This window comes from Dromaius novaehollandiae, chromosome 16 (assembly GCF_036370855.1).
Source record: "Dromaius novaehollandiae isolate bDroNov1 chromosome 16, bDroNov1.hap1, whole genome shotgun sequence".
NCBI classification, from domain to species: Eukaryota; Metazoa; Chordata; class Aves; order Casuariiformes; family Dromaiidae; genus Dromaius; species Dromaius novaehollandiae.
Window position 1 is genome coordinate 9,976,948 of NC_088113.1, and position 23,053 is coordinate 10,000,000.

Consider the following 23,053-nt stretch of genomic DNA (forward strand, 5'->3'; position numbering starts at 1 on the left):
TTATCAGGTTTCAGATATTTATTAAGTACACCAGTATCCTTAAGCAAGAGAGTTTAAACAATATAGCAAGTTCCATATTTAACAGGGTAAAAAAAAATAACACACTACACTACATACAGAGCAAGCAGAGGTAATACAACCTGTTCCACGTCGGGCGAGGGTCTCAAGTGTGCAGGACGCAATAAGGGGGGCGTCCCAGACCAGCTGAGAGGGAGCTCCAAAGAGCTGTTGTTACTGTCACATTTTATATGCTTCTAAGGCGCATGTCTATTGTGATTAGGTTTCTTGGCATCCTTATCAGTAGCCAGGACCTATGTCACTCTGACACACTCCTCTGGGCTCAACCCGCTGACTGGGTTTTCAAAAGGGAAGGGAAAAGAAATTAATGAAAACTTGTGACAAAGGTTTCCACCCTTCAGATTTAGAGAACTAAATAGTGGAGGGCCCCCATCATGGGTTCTCATGCCTGATCAGCATGTAGTTGTAGATATTAATTCCCCTTTTCACTTGATTTATGAGGCAGCTTTGGTGTGGGTCAGGCTCTTGACATTAGTTTAGGCCGCAAGTGGTTGGTAGCAGATAATAGCGGAGGTGGTGACAAAGGCATTGTTATCATATCCTGCACAAGCTGGGGTGTGTGTCCACAGGCAGGGAGAGACTACCTGGCCTACGCCTGGTCCCACTCCCCATCTGTGAACAGTCATACCTTCCCCTCTTCAGCAGGCCTTTGGAGTAAACAGTGCCTTGTCTGTTCTCCACGGCTACATAAAGGCAATTCTAGCAGTACAGAAGGAAACACGAAAGACACAAGCACTGTAAGGTTACTATGTATTCTAAGTGTAAAGAAACATTATAAAAACTTGCCACACAAATAACAAAGAACAATACTGTTCTGAGTTGCCCTTTAGGACCCATGTTCCTGCCTGCAGTCTGCAGGTGAAAGAAAAGCCTTGTCACTGTCCTGGATAGGTACTGTAGATCATTTGTTCCATTTTGTTAAATGTGGATAGTTGATCATGTAGTTGTTTCATCTAACAACTCTGGCTTTCTACAGGTGACCTCAAGGTGGGTTTTAATGCTTTGTTCTAACAGAATTTCAAATATTGAAAGAGTAGCATACATTTTACCTAAAATGCTTCCACGGCCAACAAATAGTTAGTGAAGAGCACTGTATGGTTGTTACCCTGAAATGGCAGGCTACTACAGCAGCATTGTGTTATAGCTATTTAGAGGCTTAGTTACTCATTGTTAAATAGAAATTGTGGCTATTGGGGTTTGTTTTTGTTGGGGGCAGGGGTTGAGATAAATTTTCAGTCTGTTCCTAACACCTTGATATCTACTTCAATGCTCTCATTAGCTGAATTTGCAGTATCTTTTTAGAGATGACCAGTATCCCATGTATTTTATTTTCTCTTGAAATGTGTAATAAATACAACTGCAACCTCTTTGTTTAAAAAAAAAAAAAAAACCTCTTTTTAAAATTGTGCTGCCTCTTTCTATGCATTCATTGTGAAACCTGCCAGAACTGTGGAACATAGGAAGGGGCATAAATAACCTTATTCATAAAAATGATCCATTAAGAGAAAGCCTTTCAGATCCCTTAATCTGTGAGAAATTGGTTAGTTAACAGTCAGGCATGTGCATATTTGTGTTGGACTTTGAAGTAGCAAACTATCTTCCAATACACCTCCACCTTCCTGGAAGGAGGAAATGGTGCTGTGACTAAATTAATTCACCTCCCCTGAGAGATTTTGATTCCAAGAATCCCTGGGAAGGTAGTAATAATAAAGGCAGCATTTGGTAATAATACTAGCAGGGTATTAGATGGTGTTTCAGTAGATGGATAACAGGGATTTTCTGTAGCCCCTTGGTGTATGAGTAGCTCATGTGTACGTGGCCGGAGCGTGGAGCTGTCTGGTGCCAGTTCTTCAGCTAGGAAAAGGCTAAGGGGGCTAGCCAAGCTCTGGCAAGCGTCACTTGGTTCCCGCAGCAGAAAACCAAGTGGAGAGAAGGACTTGTGTGGTAACTCCCTTAATTCCCAAGTACTTTTCTCGAGGCTGTTTTGTTATTAACATCCCAAAGGGAGCTGCAGACCTCGTTAAGTCACTTCTGTTGAAGGGAAGGTTTTCAAACGCCAGCCTCCAGATACTAGCCAATAGGCAGTACCAGTTGGTCTGGGATCCCAAGCCCTGAAGCTGGGCTGGGAGGTGGGTTTCCTCTGCTAATGTATAGTAGGGAGTTCCTTTCTCTCAGCAGGCCAAACCTCTGCTCTGAAAAAACATGGCTGAGTTCAGATTTTTGGGGGTTGTTTTTGATCATATTTAAGCAGATCTCCCTCTCTGGCCATGCTCATCTTCAGCTGTGGCTGTCGCCATCCCCTTGAGCTGTGTCTCAGGCTCACAATGCATCTTTGTGCTCCTCCAGTGCAAGCAGCACAGTCCCTTGAGACAGGCTAATAAGTAGCTCGTGACTGGAGTTCCAGTTCACATAGTTCAGTTAAATCCCTGTTAATCTTGTTCAGACCTAATTTACTTTCATTCTCGTACACACACTTCTCTGCTTCAGAGGGAGTCTGGTGAGGTTCCCTACTGACGGGAACTCAGCAGCCTGAGGTCCTCTTCGAAGAGGACCGATGCTTGCAGGTTGGCCCCCAAGTTGAGTCTATAGGCTAAGGTTATTTCCCAGCCTGTCAGGAAGAATGTGAAAATATTCCTGCAGTGCCTGGATTTCAGGGAGGATCAAGGCTGGAGCTGATAGGATACTCGAGGAGAAAATAAGGAAACTGTAGGAAGGGAAGACCCTTTCCCAATGCACAGCTGAACTGTTCCCCCATGTGTGTTTGTGAATTTTTGGACAGCCAGGACTGAGATGTCCCAGGGGTTGGGGTGCTGGGCTTCTCTCTGGGGAGTCTCTGACACTCTGATACTTCTTTCAGACAAAAGTTATGTTCACAGCCCATAGTCCAGGGTTGTTTGTGGCCAGCAGAGATCAAGAAGACTGTATTGATTTAGCCGTTCATTTGTTAATCTCATGAGGCATCAGAGACTGACTACAACAAAGAGATGGGGCAGTAAGTGAAGGGTGCTGGAATAAAGGGCACGGCTGCTTGTTTAGCGATTAAGGCGATTGCCAGATTTGGCACTGGGAAAGGATCTGACCCTCATCTCCCACAGCAAAACAGAAGGGATAATTTGTTTTTGTTTTTTTTCCCCCTCTTCTCTCTTGCAAGAGACATGGGTGCTAATCAATGTTTGCTTTAGCATTTCATCTTAAATTGCCAGTTATTGCAGGCCCAAGGTCCTGCTCTTCTCCTGTGGTACTGGCAGTTTGTGGCTTTTGATCAGTTGTTCCAAGTTTGTGGGGGTGTTTTGTGGCTTTTGGTATGTTAGCTGGTGTGCAGCAGCTAGTCGAAATGTCTCTTGCTCGGAGCTGGCAATTGCAGGGCAATGAACTCGGCTTCCTGCCTTTTCCTTGAAGTCTAGCGATTTTCCCGTGTTCCATGTTGTTCTTCCAAACCTTGGCCTTTCTGTTCACTCCCATGCTCCCTCTTGCTGTTGTAGATTGATGTCTGTTGCAATTCTACTGTTCTTGCAGCCTTACTGTCCTTTAACTGCCAGTGACAGATCGTGAGTATCACCTGGTTTTGCAAGGACTGATATAGAGAAAGAACACGTAGAGAAAGCAGCCTAGGATGAAGAAAGGTGTTGCCTTATAATCAGCCCCTTTAGCATGTTTCTCTTACCAGATAATTTTTTCAGCTAGCAGACTTAACTGCTCAGGAAAGTCAGCTCTCTGCCTTGGGAGCCTCAGAAAGCAACACCACGCACGTCTGCCTGCCCTTGAGCCACAAGGAGTTAAACCATTAAATATTAAGCTTCCAAGCTCTTGTGATAAGGAGTGCTATGGTACTGTGCATGCTTCATACGACCTGCTCAGATCCTGTTCTTAGCCAGTGCACACACATTTGTGTTGTGCAATCCCAAACCTCTTGCACTGTTCACTTCCCTCCTCTGAGCTTTCCTGGTTTCATTTAGTCACCAAAAGCCTCTGTATGGCTTTGATGCTCTTTGCATCCTGCTTGCTGGAGGTGGGAACAGCCACACGCCAGATGGCCGCAGCCCCTGGGAGGACCACCGTGGGTGGTGGGAGCGAAGAGGCTGACAGGCTCCTCCACGGTTCGAGTCCAGCCTTTCTCCCACTCTCATAACAGCACTGGTGTCTGAGATGCGGCCAACCAGCCCTGAGAGAAGGATCCTATTTCCAATTCTAGTGTTTTTCTGCTTTGCAGTCCCTGATAGCTTGTTCCCCATGTGCTCCGTTGTCTTTTTGACTGGTAGATACAAGGCATACCCACTTTAGATCTCATCTGCTTTGCTTCCCTCTTAAAAACATTTGTTGCCTAGCTGATGTCCTTTGTAGTGCTTGAAGATCTGGGCTCTCAAAAGGGGGATCTGTACCATGCTTTCTCGGGGTCCTATTTACATGCTAAATGCAGCTTTTCTTATTTGTAAGACTGCACTCTGGACCCTGATTTTGTTTCTTATCCAAATCTCTGATGTGCCGCCCCTCTAAGTTCAGCCAGCTCCAGTTCACAGACTGGGCCCTAGGGAGGCATCAGGACTGGTCTGCGATTTCTTAGATTTTGTCCAAGCTGTGGCTTCAACCCAGGTGTCCTTGGCTCCAAAGCCAACTCCTATTGCCTTCCCTGCGGCTGCTGTTTCTGTAACACCCCTTCTGAGCTTATAAATTCATCTCAGCAACAGCCAAAGTCCAGAGTACGGCACGCGCTGTGGGGTAGTGAGCTGCTTCGGGCCGCGGCACTCCCGGCGCGCAGGGGAGCGAGCGCAGCTGAGTCAGCCCCAGCCCCAGCCCCAGCCCCAGCCCCAGGCACGTCCTGCCTTTCTTGTGCCTCGGCTGTAGCCTCGCAGGCAGGGAGCCGTGCTGCAGCCGGGGGGCTTGTTAGGCCACATCCCTCCTACTTTCAGAGGCTTCGTCCTATAAATCAGCTCATGCTGGGTGGGTTCGTGCTGTAAAACAACCAGACCGCGGCTGCTGGGGTCTGCGCGTGTGAAGTCCCTCGAGGCTGTGGGCTCTGCGAAGCCGGTACTTCTGATGCTACAGCAGCTTCTTTAGGTGGCTGAAGCGGACGTCTGAGTGTCCCGGAGGATCAGGCCTCTGGGATAAAGGGAATTGCTGGGGGAGGGGGGCTGGTTTTGAGAGAAGGGGCGAAGCAGCAAACATTTCTGTCCCTACCTTCCTCCTGCCTCGTTATTTAGTTCAGTTTAAATTGACCGTGGATCCAAACATCATATGGTTTAAATTTTAGAGATTCAGACTTTGGCCTCCCTAGCCCATCCCTCGCTCAAAGGACCAACGCTGAATGATGGGGGAACCACCCTTGTGTCTGTCTGAGCTCCATTTGGCGCAGAATGCAGTCGCTAATGTGGCTACGAGCAGCCCTGCGCTCGCAGGAACAGCACCCGGGGGACTTCTCCGCTGTCCGAGGAATGCTACAGCGCGATCTGCTCTGCACACACACCCTCATGCTCCAGGGGACAGTCAAGTTGATGTGGCTACAAGAGCCTTGAACTACCCAGCGATTCCTCTGCTCAGGAGGAATCCCCAGCTGCTCTGTTAGCAAAGCAGCCAGAAAGAAGGCTATAAATCTCATCTGTACGATTTTTCATGGGCTTTTCTGAACTGCTCTTTTCTATTGCCACTAAGACTGGCCAAAAAGCAGAATTTCCACCACTGGGAAATGCTAGTGTTTTGTATGTGGCTTTTCTCCTAAACTGAGGCAAAAAGTGAGAAGTGTAGAATTTTTGTCTAAATGATCTATTCCAAAATACCTAATTCTGATCTTATCAAAATGTTTGTATTTTATCAGTTATAAAGCCCACATGAAATGCTGTGACTGTATTGAACGGGTAGGCAATTTCCTTCCAAAGCTGTTGATCAACTCCAGGTCTTCTCCCCAAACATTTCCACTGAGTCAGTGTTTTCCAGCCGCCTGTTTCCCAAAGGAATCTTGCGCTGGCACGACCTGACTTGTGCAGCTTCAGAGCTGGGGTAAGAGCCTGCGTTGCCTTCCCCAGCCGGTGCGGCAGTGTCGCCACTCCAAAGGGCATGGCAGGTCTCCAGCTGCCACCACCCACCCACCCCTTTCCTGAGCCCACTTCATCAGGCCCCACTAAATCAGGCTCATAGCTCGCAACTGCGGCTTTCCCAATGCATCTCATCGTTCTGATCATTTGTCGTCGCACACGCTCACTATTTGCAAGACTGTAAAGTCTGATGATCATAAATTCTTTGGGAAAGAGCTGCCCCTGCTTCTGTGTCTGCCCGGCAGCTTGAACACAACCATTCTATTATCAAGAGTAATAATTCGGGCAAATATATTTGGATTTTGCAGTGAACAAAATGCAGCTAGCCTCAGGAACAGGATCCATTAAACAAAACTTATTCATGCTTGCCAAGGAGACGCTTAAAAATAAATCTGCTTGGAGATGAATAGATGTTTTGTCATAAAGCCACAGCTACGGTTTGAGAGGTCAGGACACAGATCAACTTTTGGACCCAAAAAGCATCCTCTCGCTTTACAAGAAGATCTTCCAAGTCTCGTGGAGCAATTCGATGTGGCTTGCGCTGCGTTTTGAGGACGGCATGGGGCAGGGAGCAGCTCCGCAGACCCGGCTGGCTGGGAGAAGGGGGAGCCCGCGGCCCCGGCGGGGTGGGCAGCACTGTAGAAATCAGTCACAGAAGCTCCCTCGGCTGCTGCGAATGTGGGGTGCGTCGACGGCTACCAGCGAGCTGTGCACCTGAAGGGGATAACAAAGAAACCAGGCACTTACTTACTCCATTAGCCTGACAGCACTCTGGGTAGAATAATTTTCATTCTTGTTTTTCCGGATGGAGCTTGCATGAAGATCAGCAGGAAAGCAGGAAAATACCTATGCACATCTTAAAATGATATTCTAACGAGAAATCGAGATGTGCTGTAACAACCGAGACATCAGAAATATTCAGTGATGCATTTTAAATTTGATTGTGCCTTTTTTTCTCTGTTTCAGCCTCTCTCTACAACCCTTTTCCCCTCTCCAGTGGGGGTTTTCCAGGTGCTGCTTAAAAGTGAACAGAAAAAAACATCTCAAGAAAAAAAGGTTCAGGTCAGACACTGGATCCCTGAGCTGGGTAAGAAAGATCCTGGATTTTGCTGTTTAAAGAAAAATATTTTGAGTGGGCAGGAAGCAAAGGAAAACAGGCAGATGCCAGGGGAGCAGCTACGGCTGCCGGCACTTGTCCTTCGGTCCCGGACTTCGTGTCTGATCCAAGAAAGCGCTAAGTGTGCTGAGTTGCTTAAACACAAATGGGTTATAATTGCATTATCGCCAACGTCGTGTGTTTAATGTCAGAGTGTTACGAGGGCACATTCCTGAATCGAAGCCCAAAAGATAAGGGCTGGTTTTCGAGAGTATCTGTTTGCCATTTTAAATTTGCACATTGGCATCTTCATCGAAGGAGCGATTGTGTCGCAGATTTGGTGCAGATTTGGTGCAGCGTGTTAGAAAGCACAGCGTTCTGCCATTTGCCTTTGGGTGATGGGCTGGCCCCGCCGGAGATGCAAACCGCGATGGCAGGCCAGCCCCTAGGAAAGGAGCTGACTGCAAAAGAGGAAAACAAAATTCAAATATTTTTAAGTCATAATTGCATCTCAGATTTGGGTCTGGATCCAGCAGCGGCTGAGTCACCCCGCCAGTTCCCCCCGGGCCGGGGCCGAGCTCCGCGCTGTCCCGGGGCGCTGCAGCCTGCAGGAGCAGCTCCTTGGCGGGGCCGGGCGCGAGGGAGAGCAGCGCGTCCCCGGCCTTCGCGGGGGCCCGTGGAGCCCAGCCGGCGCGCTGGACCACAGCCGCTCGCTCTGCAGCAGCTGCCCACGCCGGGGGCTGGTGGACAGCCCGCCGGTACCAGCCCTCGGGGGCCCGAGGGAGAGGGATGCACTTTTCCGGCCAAGTGCAGCAGCTCGGGGGGCCTTATCGGATGAGCCGCTCCTCCCAGGGCAGGGCCTCGCGCACGGCGGTGGCCCGGGTGATGGATCGGCGCTGTGCATGACTCCTTGTTCCTGGTGACTCATGGATTCGCTGGCCGTCAGCCGTGTCACGGGAAATATTTCTTTAATAACTTAAAAAGAACAAGGGCGGGGGGGGGGGGAAGCCCGGCCACGTTGTTCTCCGAAACTTGTTAGCTTTTCAAACTGTTTCTAAGGCACCAGATCTCACTCGGACTTGGGGGGGGGGGGTCACAAATCCCCTCTTAGCTGGCCGCAAGATCTTGTGGGGGGGTGGGCAGGGGCACGACAGATGTGGTGACAGATTACCGCAGCCTGCCAGCCGCCGAGCGCGCCTCGCAGGGGCTTTGCACTGCCGGGGGACTCCCCGAGACCTTGCCGGGGAACGGGGAGGTATTGGGGGACGTGTTTCAGCAAGCGGACGGAGGGGAGGGGGAACTAGTCGCCTTCGTGCTGCTCGTTCAGCCCTCAGCTTCCTCTTCTCAGCCGGGCAGCGCTTCTGCTGCAGCCAGGCCGCTTCTGCAGGGCAGGAGGAAACGGTGCCAAGCGGCGCGAGGGCCTTTCCCGCCCCGGGTCAGCGCCGTCCCCACGCAGCGGCAGCGTGCGCAGCCCCGTTACGGCACCCCGCGAATGCCCGGGGGTCCTCGCCCGGCTTCCCCCGTGGAGTCGTGAGGGCTTGGGCCAGGGCCAGCGCCGAGCCGGGCGCCACGGAGGACTTCGCCCACCTTGGCACCCGGCTCCCCCGGCGCGGGAGCGAGGGCCCCGGCCGGATGGAGCGGCCCCAGCGGGGCTCACGGCCACGCGTTTCCCCGCGGAGGCCCCCACGCGCTTTATCTCTGCTGCTTTTCTCCTGCCTGAAGTTTTGCCGCCTTTTGAAACACCAGGAAGGCGGATCGTGGCCTTCCTGGCGCTGCCGGGCGGCCCTGCCAAGGATGGGGGCTCAGGCGCAAGTGCAGAGTCCCGGACAGAACAGCTTTGCTCCCTGCTGCCTGCTGTGTGTCAGAGGTGCTTAATAAAGCGAACAGAAAATAGCCAGATTTTAACCTGAAATCTGAAATTCTGAAAATCACTTCCCCGCTATCGGTTTTGGTTCCCAGGTAAGGGGAGGGAGGGCCCTGCAGCCCCACGGGGAGCGGCAGCCGAAGGGCGCTGGGGAAGCCGAGGCCCGGCCCGGCCCGGCCCGCTGCGGGGGACCCGGGGCCGCTGCCCCCTCCGTCCGTCGCCGACGGGGCGGCGTCGCCGGCTGCGCGCCCGCGGAGCCCAGCTGCGCGGAGCCTTCTCCCTTAGAAACCGCCGCGGGGAGCGGCTGCTGCTTTTTTTTTTCCCCTATAAGCCGTTTCCGGTTTGCTGCCATATTCCTCTTTTTTTTTTTCCTGTGGGTTTCTCCCTTCCCCCCCCTCCCCGGGACGGGGCGAGCGGGGGCGGGCGAGGGAGCAGCGCGCCGGATCCGCGGCACTGCGCGATGCTGCCGGCGGCGCAGCCCTGAGCGCCCGGCGCGGCTCGGCTCGGCTCGGCGGCCCGGGCAGCAGCGCGGCGGCGGCGGCCGCGCCCCCGGCGCGGAGACAAAGCGGGGCCGCGCACACGCGGAGGTGAGCGGGCGGCGGGGCGGCCGGGGTCCGGCTGGGGCTGCCCGCGCCCCGGCGGGGCGGGACGGGACGGGACGGGACGGGGCGGGATGCCCGCGGTCGGGCCGGGCGGCTGGGGGTCCGGCCGGGTCCGGGGGCGGCGGCGGGTCTGGGCGGGCCCGGGGGGCGGCGGCGGGTGCGGGCGAGCGGCGGCGCCTGCCCGCGCTCCCCTTTGTTGTGTCCGGGGGCTGCGGGGCCCCCGGGAGCGCGGCGCGGGGCGGGCGGGCTGTATGTAGGCCAGGGCGTGAAATATTCATTGCCCCCCCGCGCTGGGGTCTCCTGCTCCGCTCCCCCGTAGCCTGGGCTCGGCGGTAATGCTGGGGGTCGCGTCCGGCCCCGGAGGGCCGCGTTAGGCCGGGCTGCCGTCCGCGCCCCTCTGCCCGGGCTGCCTGCGACGGGCCCGGCGGGGAGATGCAGGGCACCGGGCCGCCTCCCGGAGCCTTTCCCGGCCCCGCGGCCCCACGGTGCAGCCGGGGCGCTGCAGCCCGGGCGCGCCGGCGAGCGGCCCCGCCGCGCCCGTGACAGCCGCGGGGCAGCGCCGGGCGCCCGGGCCGAGCGGCTGCGGGAGCCTCGCCCGCCGCCGCGGTGCGGGGCCCGGGCGCTCCGCTGCCGGCGCCGGGGGGCTGCGGCTGGGCGCTGCCCGGGGCGGGCTCCGGGCGCTCCGGAGAAGTTTTGTGCAAAGCCCTGCTGGGAACTAGACGCGTCTCTGCTGCGTTTGCGTGTGCGTCCCGCTCGCTCTGGGCCTTGCGCTCTGCCCCACCGCCCTGCCGTGCGCCCTCCGCCCCGCTGCACCCGGACCCTCGCCCCCAGCGCTGCCCCCCTCCTCCGTTGCTGCCAGAGCTCTGTGGGCTGCTGTTACCTGGCCTCGCGGTCACCTCGGGGTCCCGTCCCCGTGCGCCACGTGAGTTGCGGCCCGTGCCTGTGGCCGGCCGGAGAGCAGGCGTTCGGCAGCGCCGCGTGAGCCTGGCAGGGAAAGGCTTGCTCTTGCATTCTTATTTTTTCCCCCTCCTCCCACCCTGGTGCTCCCCGGAGGAGCAGGGGTAGGAAGGCAGGAAGCCAAAGTATTTTGTGCAGCTCTTCTCTAATCCGACGAGGTGCCCGCAGCGAGCAGCGCCCAGGCGTGAGCGCCGGGTCGCAGCACCTCTGCGAGGGCGCAGCGTTTGGTGCCGGCAAAGCCGTCCCTCAGGCTGGGGTTCCCCGTCAACACGCAGTAATCAGCGTGCCGAAGCCACGGTGTGGGACGTACGACAGGTCGCAGCTGAGTTGGCCTAGGGACCGCAGGCGGCTTTGCTGGCACGTGTCCCCCCGCCGGGGACGTGGCGGGGAAGCGCAGGGTGTGGGGGCTTCGAAACAGTGGGGCTGTGTCGTTTACGCCGGGGGCTGCCCCAGCACCGGCGGGGCTCATCCTTGGCTGCTCGGTGGGCCTGCACTGAAGCCCCTTGTTCCACATCAGTCTGTGCTGGCTCAGGATCTGGCTGTGAACTCTCCGTAGCTGTCTGGGATCCCCGAGGTCAGGCTTGCGTGCTCCTCCCGAGGGATCTGCCTCTGTGCCGTGAGCTAGTGAAGGCTCTTTTTGCAGAGGAGGGCACCTCTGCTTAAAACACAGGGCTCAGTGTCCAGCCCCAGGTTTGGGCCCAGGAACCCAAGAGCGGAGGCTCGTCCCTTCGCCTCGCAGCCCGTGGCTTGGCTGAAGCGCAGCCGGGCGGTTTGGGAGCCTGGGTTATTTGTGGGCTGACACAGTAGCTCAGGGAAGTCCGATGTTCCCTGTCTCGATCGTTAGTGGCCTCGCAGTGCTCCCTGTGTGATGGAGATGCTCTAACGATATCTCCGCCCTGTAACGATTTTGTCCCAGAGTGATGGAAAATCGTCTAGGTGCCGTGGCGAGGGAGGAGGGAGCCCCAAGCACCGAGCTAGGGAGCTGGGAGATGGAGGGTGGAGGGAAGAGCTGTAGTGTGCAGTGGCCAAAGTGCGCGGAGGCTCTGCCGGGAGGGTGGGAAGCTCCTTTGCTGCCTTTGCCCCGTGGAGGGGCATCAGCAGTCACACAGCCTCCCCGAGGCGGGGGCCGGGGGTAGGGACGCACTCTGGACACCCCAAGGGTGTTTTTTTTGTTTTGCTTTGGTTTTTGGTTTTCTTTAATCGGAGTCGGTTGTCTGAGCATCCCTGCGTGCAGCTCGGGGGAAGCAGCGTCCGTGCAGCGGGGGCACCGGGGCGAGGGGGGCTGGACGGGACCGTGGTGCTCCTGTGCAGCCGAATCCCCGTCGGTCCTTCCTGCCGCCCCGGGCGATGCTGCCTCTCGCCTCCCCGCGCTGGCCCAGGCTCCTTGCGGTGGGGGCGTTTGTGCCCCCAGCCCTGGCTCCTTCGCGGGGGGTGGGGGGGGTTGCCCAGCCTGGCCGGTCCCGCCGAGGGCTGCGTTGCGGGTTCGGCAGCGCCGCCGTGCCACCAAGGAAAGCTGCCGTGTGGCACTGAGGCGGCACCAGCCACTTCTGCCCCTGGGACGGGCCATGACATGGGAGACGGCCCCATCCCCGGCCCCCAGCCCGGTGGGAGATGGCGCTGGTAACGGGGCGAAGCCTGGCCTTGGGAGTCCCTCAGCTCTGATCGGATGAGACTTGAAGGCCTTGGCCCGTGATGTCCCATTGTAACCACCAACAAATGCACGTAGCGAGGAAAAAGGTCGGCATAGCCTGGGCCAAAGCAAACGGCTTCGGCTCCGTACTCCTTCGGTCTGTGTTTCCTCACAGCGCGTTTAAGGCAAAAGAAAAAAAAAAAAAAGAGCATCACTTGTACAAAGTGCTGTGCTCTTGGCATCGCTAGGGGAAATTGGAAAGCCTATCTAGAGCTCTATTGTTTCCTGTCCTGTCTATTTTGCAGCTCGGTTTCGAGCTCATTTCTTTATCTCTCGGAACAATTTCCCAAATGACCTCACTTCCGCAGCGCCTCACGTCCCGGCGCGGCGCCCGCCTGGCAGCGTGTCCCGTGCTGCGGCTCCAGCCGGCGGGGCAGCGGGAGCACCTGGGCCCGCGCCGTGCTCTGCGCAGGAGCCCTGCCTTCAGTTCCGTGCCCTAAAACCAGCTCAAAGCTCTTTGCGTGGAAATCACCGTCCTCGCACTGCTCTTCATGTGACTCGGGCGCGGGCGGTCAGTGTTTCCATCCCGGCGAGGTCCTGTTTCCTGAGGCTCGTCGCTTCGGTGGCCGAGAGGGATCCCCTCGGGGCTCGCGCTTTGCCCAAGTCTCCGACGAGGAGCAAAAACGTGGGATGTGTCGTGGTGCCATTTTAGAGCAAGCTTCAGAAAGAAAGTAATGACTTTGGTCTTTGATATTTTGAGTTGGCAGCGAGCCAGGCGGCCGTCCGCTGCAGAGTCCGCTTAGGCAAGAAGAGCAAGTAACTGAGTGAGCGTGGCTGAATCAGAGCTGGCCTGAGCCGACGTTCGGGTTCACCCGGGTCCTCGTCCTCGATTCGGCTCCGCACTGGCACAGACGCCCGTGGGTGCACGGCTCCTGTAAAGGGACCCGGGGCTGCTCCACACATGCCTCTGTGATTTGGAAATAAAGCGTGATTTGGAAATAAAGCCCTGAAACAGGCACAAACATGATTTGAACGTAGGCCAGGACCTGTAAATCTGCACCTTGCACTGATTCTCCCGGAGGCTACGTGTATCCTTGCTGTGTGCCGCTTCCCGTGGGAAGGGAAGGCCACGCGGAGCCGGGAAGCATGAGCGGGACGTGCCGGGGGCTGGTGAGGCGGCGGTGCCAGCCAGCTCTGGGGTCCTGGAGCATCTCGTATCCTGGGCGAGATGTGGGGGGTCTCGTGTCTCGGCGCGGAGCCGTGGCCAGGGGAAGGGGCAGCTCGGCGCTGCGGGCGGCTGGTCCAGGTTGCAGCGCCGGCATCGGCTCCTGCGCTCTGGCTAAGCTGTGTCGCCCTGGGGCTCATCCTGGGAGAAACCCCGGGAAAGGGGCACCCAGTCCGCGACTAGTATTGCTATTTTGTTGTCTCCAGACCGTAAAGAAATCTGCGTGTGGGCCTGAGCTGCACAGCTCCAGGCTGCCGTGGTTTCAGCAGCTGAAATACCCATAGCCTGGTCTGAGTGGTCCAGGAGCGTATCTAGGGTGAGGAGACTTGGACCTAGGGGAGGAAGATGAGGAAGATGCAGGGTGTGCATTGCACCCTGCATAATGTCGTCCCACATATATATTCTCTCTGGACCCGTCCCCGCGGCCGCTGAGCGCCCCGCGTCCCAGCACGGGGGCAGGTCTCTCTCGCCCGGGGTTTACGGCGGGGCAGCCAGCTTTGCTGTCCGTTGGGGGTGCCAGGGCCGCACTCTGCCCACCGCTGACTCAGGCGGGCTCGTGACTTGTGCGGGGCCGTGCATCCTCCCTGCGGCGCGGAGGCTGGCTCCCAGGTCCCCAGCGCTGGCCCGCGCCTGACCCGTTACGGTCTCACTCGCGCGGCTGCCAATTTTTTTTTTTCCCCTTTTTGCTGGCAGGCAGCCGGCTGCGCTCTCCTCAGTCGGCCGGAGGAAAACCTGACTGCGCGCTGCAGAAATAGCTTCCTCCCCGCACGGCCGTTCCCAGCCGTCCGGCAGGGCTCCTTGCTTGCGTCTCCATGCAGAGCCTGCTCAAGCTGCTGCTGGGGAAAGCTGAACGTCCCGCTGGGTTTAGGGTCTCAAAAAGGACGAGAGGCAGAGGAGGGTGTTTCCAACGCTTTGGGTGGGCAGCGATTTGGTTGGTCTTTTGTGCTCTGTTGAGGCTAAGCTGGGCTGGGGAGATGGCAGCCAGGTATGGCAGCGTGCCCCCTTGAAGCCTGCAAATTAAAGCAGCCTGGGTCAGTCCCTGTGCCCGGGAGCTGCTCACGTGGCCGATTCATCAGCCCCGGAGCCCGTGCTGCATGCACGTACCTGCACACGTGTGCACGCACCTGCATGGACGCAGCAGCTGCTGCTGGGCCCTGGTGCCCCACTGGAGCAGGCGCCGCTCCCCAGCCGCTGCCGCCCCGCGGGGAGCCCTGGCTGGAGGGTGCTCGGCTGCGAGTGCCGCCCTCGGTGCGGGTGCTGCACCGGACCCATGCTGCTGCCCCGCTCTCTGCTGCCACGGAGAGGTTTTTCGCCCCGTCCGGCTCGCTCGCGGTGTGCAGGAGCCCTCGGCTCTGTGTCTCGGGGGTGCTGGGGTGCGGGAAAGGCTCCCCTGCCCAAAGCCGGCGGCCGTGGCGCCTCTCCCCGCCGTGCTGCCCTGCCGTCTCCGTACGCCGCTCTGCCCTGCGGCACACTGCACGGCCGGCCGTGACCGCTGCTCGCGGGCGCCCCACGTCCCCCACAGCTGTCTGCCTGCCTCCTGCGCTGCTCGCGGCCGTGCGGGCCAGCCCTGGGCTGGGGGAGCCGTGGCGGCTGGGAGCAGCGCAGAGCCCGGGTCTCCCCTCCGGGAGTGGCGGCAGCGAGACACTAACTCAGCGTTTTCCTTTGTTTTCTGTCTGCTCGGGCTGCGGATAGCAGTGCTGCGTGGAGCTCTGCCCGGCTCCTCTCCCAGGTGTCCCCGAGCGGAGCTGCCACGTGCCGGCAGGGCGGCCAGGGCCGCGGCGCGGGAGCAGCACGCTGGACCCGCTGGGGATGAGGATGCGAATACCCCTCCACAGCTTCCCCAGGCCTTGCTGCTTGCGTCGGAGGGTCCCGGGAGGCGATGCGCCCGGGGAGGCATCGCTCCGGGGGCCCTTGGGGGCCGTGTGCCGCCATCCCGGGGGGCATCGCGGAGCTCCTCTCCCTGCCCGACTGGATGGGCTGGTTTTTCCGAAGGTGGAAATGTTTCGGCGGTGACGCCAGCGCGGCCAGGGACGGTTGCAACTTGCTGGCGGCCGGAGGCTGGCTGTTCCTCGTGAGTCCCTCGCCCCTTCCTCCGCCTGCCCCGCGGGGCTGAACGCGCGGCTGAGCCGGGATCCTCGCCTGGGGCGCCCTGGTCTGCCAGCTGCGAAATTGGTGCGTCAGCCCGGAGCCGCGGTGGGAGCAGGTAGACAGCGCCGGGCGCAGCCGCCCATGAGTCACGTCCGCCCGGGCAGGAGGAATTTGGGGGGGGAGCGTGGTGCAGCAGTCCTGGAGGCAGCGAGAGCTGCAGCTCGGGCTGGGCTGGAGAGGAGCCGTGGGCATTGCCGGCGCGACCCGGCTCGAAGGGATTCCCTGCATCCCCGGGGTCAGGGCAGCCGTGCAGGAGCTGGGAGTGGTGTGGAGGGAGCCGCCACCCCTTCCTCGTTGTCTTCTGCAGTCGGCCGCGTTGCGCAGCCCTCCGGCACACCGAGGCATCCCGGCCTGCTCCCAGCGGGCTCCCCGGGGCGAGCGGGACCTCCGTGGCCTGAATCACGGCCCCACGGCCTGATGCTCCAGGTGAAGCTGCTGGTTCGGTCCCGCCGGCTGCCCCCTCGTCCCGCTCCCTCTCCTAGGGCAGGAGCGGGCTCGTGGCCTCCGCGAGCCAAACCGCTGCTTGTGCCGCACCGCGGGAGCCGGGGCCAGGAGGCCTCCGTCTACCTTTGGCTCCAGCTCGTGGCGCCAAGGGATTAAGTGAGCCTCTCTGCTTTTGTTTGCAGCTCTGGTCTGCAGGTGAGAAACGGGTCTCCTCGCGGAGGAGGATGGCGGGATGTGGGGGCTCTCATGGGCTGAGCCCCACAGGGAGATCTCCCGGCAGTTTGCTGAGGTGCCCGACCGCGTTGGCAGGGCGGCGGCGAGTGTCTCCCTGCTTCCCGCCAGCGCTCGGGGGCCGCTGCGGCTGGGGGAAGCGAGGCGCCGGGAAAGGGCGAAGCTCCCGCCGCATGCCCGGGCTGGGTGGCCTGCGTGCCCCGCGCCGGCCCGCGCAAGGGTGTCGCCGTGCAGCGGGGCCACGGGCCGGCTCGGCTTGGCACGGCTGCCCCGTGCTCCCACCCTGCGGCTTTGCAGAGCGCCGAGGACGGCAGGGGAGGGGAACCTGCGCCCGCGCCGGCGCTGCACACGCCGGGCACCGCACGCCTCCCTGCCCCGGGACCCACCGCTACCAGCCCCGGGCTGCGGCAGAGGGGTCTTTGCTTGGGGGGATTAAATATCTGGTGGAGGTGCTCCTCACAGGTGTCGATGGGCAGAGCCCCGTCCCGGGCAGCGTGGTGGCCCTCACCGCACAGGTCGCCCCTCGGTCTCGCCGGGCGCCCAGCCCCGTCTGCAATTCGGGACCCATTGGGGTCGGCAGCGGGCCTGAGGCTGTTTTGCTGGAGGTTCCCCCTCCCCGGGGCTCCTTCATCTGGTTCGCGGCCCCAGGGTGCCGCAGGCTTTCCCAAGGTTGCTGCGTTTCACTTGCCGAAGCCGGGAAACGTGGCGCTTCTGTGTTTTGTCTGCTCCCAATCAGTGTCTTTTGTTAGTGTCTCTGAAAAAAAAAAAAAGATAAGATTGCTTCCCCCGCGGCTGCCTGAGCCGCTATCGCGCGCGGCTCCGCAGCCCGTCGCATCCTTGGCGCTGCGGGCGCGGAGGGGGGCAGCCTGCCGGGGGGAGACGGCCCTGCGCGGGAGCAGCCGCTCTCCCCGGCCCTGCCTTTCCGGGAGCATCACTGCTGGCGGGCGCGGGGACGGGGCTGCTCCTTTCGCCGCTTCCCAGCTCACCGGGTGGTTTGTTTTTTTCCCGGAATGCCTGATCGGCCGCGGCAGGGGGATGGGGAGCGCGGGGTGGCCCATCCCGGAAAGGCAGTGCCGAGCGTGCCCTGCGGTCCCTGGGGATGCTCTGCTCCCGTCCTGCCCGCTCTGCCTCGGCGCGGGAAGCGGCCCGGCTCCGCCAGGATTTGGAGCGAGGGCAGTGGAGGAGCGGTGCCCGGCTGTGCACCGGCTGAGATTGCAGCTCCGCTGCTGCCCGGGGTGCACGTTTTCGGCCAGGTCGCTGCGGTGCCTCGTGTCCTGTTCACGCAAGAGGAGGTGGCGTCAGGCTCTTGGAGGAGGGTGTCTGTCCCGCAGCGGTGACAGCCCCCGCCGCTGCTTCAGTGCCGGCAGGTTGGAGGAGGCCGCAGCTCCTCTCGGTTCCCAGGCGGGTGCTGGCTTTGCAGGGCAGCTGCTGTTTCGTGGCGAAGGCAAAACGCTGAGAGCGTGAGACAGATGTCAGCGTTGCAAACCGAACCTGGAAGCTGCTGGAGGATCTGCTCCACTTCCCCTTCCCAGCAGTGTCACTTCTTGCACCTCGCAGGCTTCCCGCACGGGGCTGACCTCACACGGAGGCGTACTTTGGGCTGCTTTGGTGGGGGGTTTTTTGGTCCTGTTACGTCTAAATGCAGATGTGGCCTTGGCAGCGAGGCAGCGAGCTCGGCGGCGGAGGGGGCGAGGGCGGTGCGCCCGCGGGGAGGGTGCCACGTGCGGCGCTCTGCCGGGCGGCCACCAAACGGGGCTTTCCCGGGGAGACTCATCTTCAGCCTGATCAACCATCCGTCTACCCCCGCTAAGGTGACGCGCAGGGCAGGATCCAGCCGGAAGCCTTGCCGGTGCCCCGCTCTGCCCCGGCGCGAGGAACCGCAGCGGTGCAGCTCGCGCCTGCGTTTGCAGTGCCGCGGGCAGGCGGGCGCCGCGCGCCGCAGCCTTATTTGTATGTGCTGCGGGCTCGAGTTGAGCCTGCAGCTTCCTCCACCTTCCCTCCCGCTGCGCAATTATTGCCGGCGAATATTAGTCAAGTACAAATTACAACCATTCAAGTCTTCAAGAGCTGTCAATCAGCTGCTGCTTATTATCCTAATCAAACGCACTAAAAATAGGGACACAACTTATTAGCAGGGGGAAGGGAAGGATGGCAAAGTAAAGCTGCGCCGTGGCGCATCCTCTGCGTGCAGCGAAGCGGGGTGGCTCCACCGTTGTACACAGACCCCGAGAAGGTTTGCTTTTTGATGTCCACCCCGTGCAACAGATTTATAAAACACCGAGCTGGAGCCTGTGCCGCGTAGCTCTGGCTGTGCTGCTGTTCGTTCCCGAGGTCGGGCCGGGGCGGCTCTTGCAAGGAGGGCTGCAGAGCAGCCCGCAGTGCTCTGGGGCAGCGGCTCCTGCTCCCGTGCTCCCGTTTCTTTCTAACCCCCCCGCCCCGTCCCTGCACCTTCGCTGGTGCCAGCTCGTGCAGGAAGGTGAGAGGCTGTGGCTGGTCTCTCTTCCAGGCTTGCTCTGAGCCGGGTTAAACGACAGCACAGTAAAAACACCCGCAGCTGGTCTCTGCCAGGGCACCTGCCTCCGGGAGCATCTAAGGTGCTGCCAGCCCTGTTGGCGTGTCTTGGGTGCGTTTCGTCCCTGGACGGGATGGGAAACCGTGGCTCCGGCCTTTCTGCACGGCGGGCTGCGGCGGGGGCCCCAGCCGAGCTGTGGGTTCTCCCGGGACAGCCCCGCTCTCCGGGCTCCCGCCGCGTCGGCAGGGGAGCACTGTCTGCCGCCGGGAGCCGGCAGCGCCGCAGCCGCCGTGCCTCACGCCAAGAGCCCTTGTGCTCTTGGGGCAGCTTAAATGTTCACCGGACGCTTTTTCGTCTGCAGGAGTGGGGCTGATCGGAAGGAGGTTTCATTTTCGGCAGGAAAGCAGGGGAAAAGTGGCAGTTTTTTAGTGTTTCACGACAGAACGGGGAGTCGGAGATCGTGAAGGTGGTGGCAAAGCCTGGCAAGGTCACCGTTCACGCCGTGCCTTTCCCTGCTCCAGCTTTGACCCCAAGCTCTGCCCTGACCTGCTATTTCAGAGAAATAGCATTTCTTTTTAAGTGTCTTGAAGACTGTGATGAAAGCTTGCTTTTCTGGCTGAATCCGGGCTTGAGCAGCGTGACGTGCTCCAAGTATCCCTCATGCGGTAAAGCGTCTGTGGCCTTGGGGATGGAGAGGACAGCTTGTGTCGCCGGTGACGAGGTCCCCGTTGGTGGCAGTGCATCACCGTGAGCGGTCCCGACCGTGCCGAAGCGGCGTGGTGGGGCTGGAAGCACCTCGTGCCGGAGCGGCGGCGCGCCTGGAGCAGCGGGTCTTGCTTCTCCCTTCTGGGTGGCAACCAAAAACCCCCGGGTGGGCTGGGGTGCCCGCGGGGCTCCCGGGAGCCGTGCCGTGGTCGCTGCGCTCTCGCCGCCACGGCAGGCTGTGGGCTGCCCCCGCCGCCTCCTCGCCCTTGCCGGGCGGCCGCGATGAAGTGGAGCAGAGAATCGTCCCCTCTTCACACATGAGAGCTCGGAGCGAGGGGGAGGCGAGCGGGCTGCCCCGGGGCGGGGGGGCTGGCCGAGGCAGCCGGCGGAGGAGGAGGAGGAGGAGGGGAGCGAGCCTGCGGCTGCAGGTAAGGCATCTCCGAACCCTCGGGAAGGGGCATCAAACCGCTCGGATAAATGAGTCTGTCCGTAAGACAAAACCTCCCAACCTTTCTGGGGGGGGCTCGGGGCTGGGGCAGCCGCAGGCAGAGCACAGGGCTGGCTGCCGGGAGCCTTCGCCCCGCGCCCCGGGGAGCCCTGCCGACCTCCCGGCGCAGCAGCGGGGCTGGCACGGAGCTGGGTGCATTCTGGGGTTGCCAGCCGAGGTCTCGCGCTAGCCAAAGCGAAACGAGTACGGGTAGGCATTTAGGTGCAAAACTATTTGCAATGTAAAAACATTCGGTGATGCTGGTTGCTTTTGCAGTGTAAAAACACATGGCGATGCTTGTGCGACATGAAAACCCCCAGTGATGCTCGTGGCTTTTGAGCCGTGTCCTTCAGGGCTGCAGGCTGGTGGCCGGGTGGCCCCGGTGCTGACACCCTCCCCGGTCAGGGCCGATGGCCTTTCTGTGCTCGCTCGTATTTAATGTCCAGGCATTTTAGCTATTTTTGAGTCCTTTGATTTTTCGCAGCACACTGAAAAGTCAGATGTTCAGCCAAGCTGTCCCCGGCTGGCAGCCACACGGGCGGCTTTTGCAGGGCGCCGCTCGCCCTGCCGTCCCGCGGGGGGGTTCCCACCGGCGGCCCCGACGAGGTGCCTCCGCGGCATTGCGCGTGGCAGAGCCGAGGGCAGTCTCGCGGAGCGCGCGGTCTCGCGGGGCACGTCTGGTCCTCCTTGCGTGGGGCCCCGGGCGCGCTGCCCTTCCGAGGCGTTCGTGCCTCTGGGGACCGAGCTTGGCGCTGGTGGGACGCCGGGGCAGGAGACCGGCTGCGCGGCGAAGCTGCTGCAGGCTCTGCCCGGCTGATGGAACCCAAAATCCCAGGCAGCCTCTTGCCCCGAGCGGAGGAGCCGGCAGTGGCGGCGGGGCTGCGGGGCCCCTCCTGGCTCTCCTGCTGCTTGGGGAAGTGCCGCTGCCGGGGGAAACTGTGAGCCGGGGCTGGCGCGCGTTGCTCAGGGGCGCGTGGGCAGTCACGAGGCGGCTGCCCGGGCTTCGGGGCCGCGCACCGCTCCTCCACCGGGCCGGGCGCCGCGGGGCCGGGAGCTGCCGGCCGGTGCTGCGGTGAGCAGGAGGCTCAGCTGATGGAGATGGGGAAAGGAAGACAGGCTTCTTGCAGCTCGCACTCTGGCTGGGGGCTTTCTCCTGTTTCCAAGTACTTGCTTTTCCCCCAAATTCTGCTCTAGTGGTGTCAGCGCCAGGGCTTTTGAAAGCCCCTTCTCCTCGGGGCTGCTGCAGGTGACCGTTTGCAAGCCCACGGCTTTTATCTCGCCTTCCTGTCCCCCTTGCTCCGAGGCCCCCAGAGCCCGACGCGGATGTCCGTGGGCCCCGACCCTCCTTGCCGCGGGGGATGTTCCTCCTCTTTGCAGTCTGGGAGTTGGGAGCCGGTAGGTGAAAGTTGGGTCTCTTGGAAAAGCAGACTGTCTCCAAGCGGAGCCCTCGCCGTGGAAGAGGCGCTGGGGTGGGGAGAGCGGAGCCCGCGCCCTGCACCGCTGACGCCCCATGCGGGAGGAGCCGTCCGGCTCCCGTCCGGAGCCGGGTTGGAAAACCGTCCATCTGGGGGGCTGATCCCTCGCGTCTGGCTCGCCCCCCGCGCATGCCTGGCCGCCTCTGCTCTTCGCCCCCTTGTCCGCTTGCATTAGAGATATTCTCTCTGTTTTTCCCCCCTCCCTTTTCCATCCTGCCATGCGTGATCCAGCCTAAATCTTCCCTGCCATAGCTTCAGGACACTGCTGTGTCTCCTGCCATCTTTGGAGACTGCGAATAATTCCCTTCCTTCATTTATACCGTTACCTTGAAGGTATTTATAGAGCGTGATCTTGAGCAGAAAGGAAGGCACGACTATATATAAAGCAGAGATCCCTTGGTCTTTAGCTGCCGACTGCCTTAAACCATTCACGACTGAAACTTTCCCATGCTCACCGTGCCGGAGAGCTTCGTCTGCTGCACGCTTTGCGCCGCACGGGAGCGGCCTCGGCGTTGACCCGCCCCGAGGAAGGAGCGCCGGGGGCAGCTCCAGCCGCGGGCTGCAGCCGCGACCCCGCTGCGAAACGCGCAGCGCCCGCGGGAAAGGCTCCGCTGGGCTGGGTTGCGCCGCCGTCACGATGCAGCCCTGCGGCTGCGACAGCCTCCGCTGCTGCGCGCCTGGTTGCCGCCTGGCAAGGGCACGGGCTCGCCGTTCTCCGCTCCGCTGTATCGCTTTGCGCGTGCTTCCCGCTGGCCTTGCCGCTCGCGGAGCGCCTTGTGCCCGTTCCACCTCCAGCCAGCGTTTCGCTAGCGAACAGGGAGGTGCGGGAGGCGGCTTGAGTTTAACCCAGTGGCGGAGTTATCCCAGGGCAAGGGCAGGACATCCAGACTTTCCGTCAGCTGATGCTTGAAAAGACTGCGGCGATTTTGTTTCGCTTCCTAGTGGGCAGGCGTCTGTTGCACAAGCCTTAGGAAGCAGCTTTTTTCTTTAAAGAAAAAAAATAAAAAAGCCCTTTTGCATGTGCGTGCCGGTCTCTCTTAGCCCGGCACCATGGGGAGCAGCAAGAGCAAGCCCAAAGACGCCAGCCAGCGTCGGCGCAGCCTGGAGCCCGCGGAGAACGCCCACCACGGCGGCTACCCGGCCTCCCAGACGCCCAGCAAGACGGCCGCTCCCGACGCCCATCGCACCCCCAGCCGCACCTTCGGGACCATGGCTGCGGAGTCCAAGCTCTTTGGGGGCTTCAACACCTCCGACACCGTCACGTCGCCGCAGCGCTCCGGGGCTCTGGCAGGTCAGTGTGGCGTTGGGGCTCTCTAAGAGCGGGGGGGGGGCTTTGGAGATTAGTGGCTAGGTTTGCATGGATTTGGTTTGTGATGGTGTGACCTCCTCCTTTTGAAGGACGCTGCCTTTGCACTAGAGAGGGTGCTTGATAGAAGAGCAGATGCGGTTCCTATCTGCTGGTTGAGGATAGTGGGAGAGGAGGACCCCAAGCGAGGGCTGCCCCGACCCTCGTCCGCCCTCTTGGCATGGCTGCAGCAAGCACCGTGCCATGGAGAGCGTGGTCCTCTCGAGC

General features: G+C 60.3%; 1 protein-coding gene and 1 long non-coding RNA gene across 4 annotated transcripts in view; one reads left to right on the forward strand and one right to left on the reverse strand.

Annotated features, from left to right (window-relative positions):
* LOC135330105 (uncharacterized) lies at nucleotides 1-10,918 on the reverse strand. The gene is made up of 2 exons (XR_010391873.1): nucleotides 10,547-10,918; nucleotides 1-6,818 (listed from the first exon to the last, which is right to left on the reverse strand). It is a non-coding gene; the product is annotated as an uncharacterized LOC135330105 (long non-coding RNA).
* The window catches only part of SRC (SRC proto-oncogene, non-receptor tyrosine kinase), a 26,333-nt gene continuing 12,556 nt past the window's right edge, over nucleotides 9,277-23,053 (forward strand). For 2 of the 3 annotated variants that reach the window (XM_064521426.1, XM_064521427.1), the window contains exons 1-2: nucleotides 16,029-16,052; nucleotides 22,522-22,771. In XM_064521426.1, coding sequence (XP_064377496.1) covers nucleotides 16,044-16,052; nucleotides 22,522-22,771 — 259 coding nt within the window. In that variant the 5' untranslated portion in view covers nucleotides 16,029-16,043. Of the gene's footprint in view, nucleotides 9,652-16,028; nucleotides 16,053-22,521; nucleotides 22,772-23,053 lie in introns of those variants that run through there. The other variant, XM_064521428.1, reaches the window with a different exon arrangement.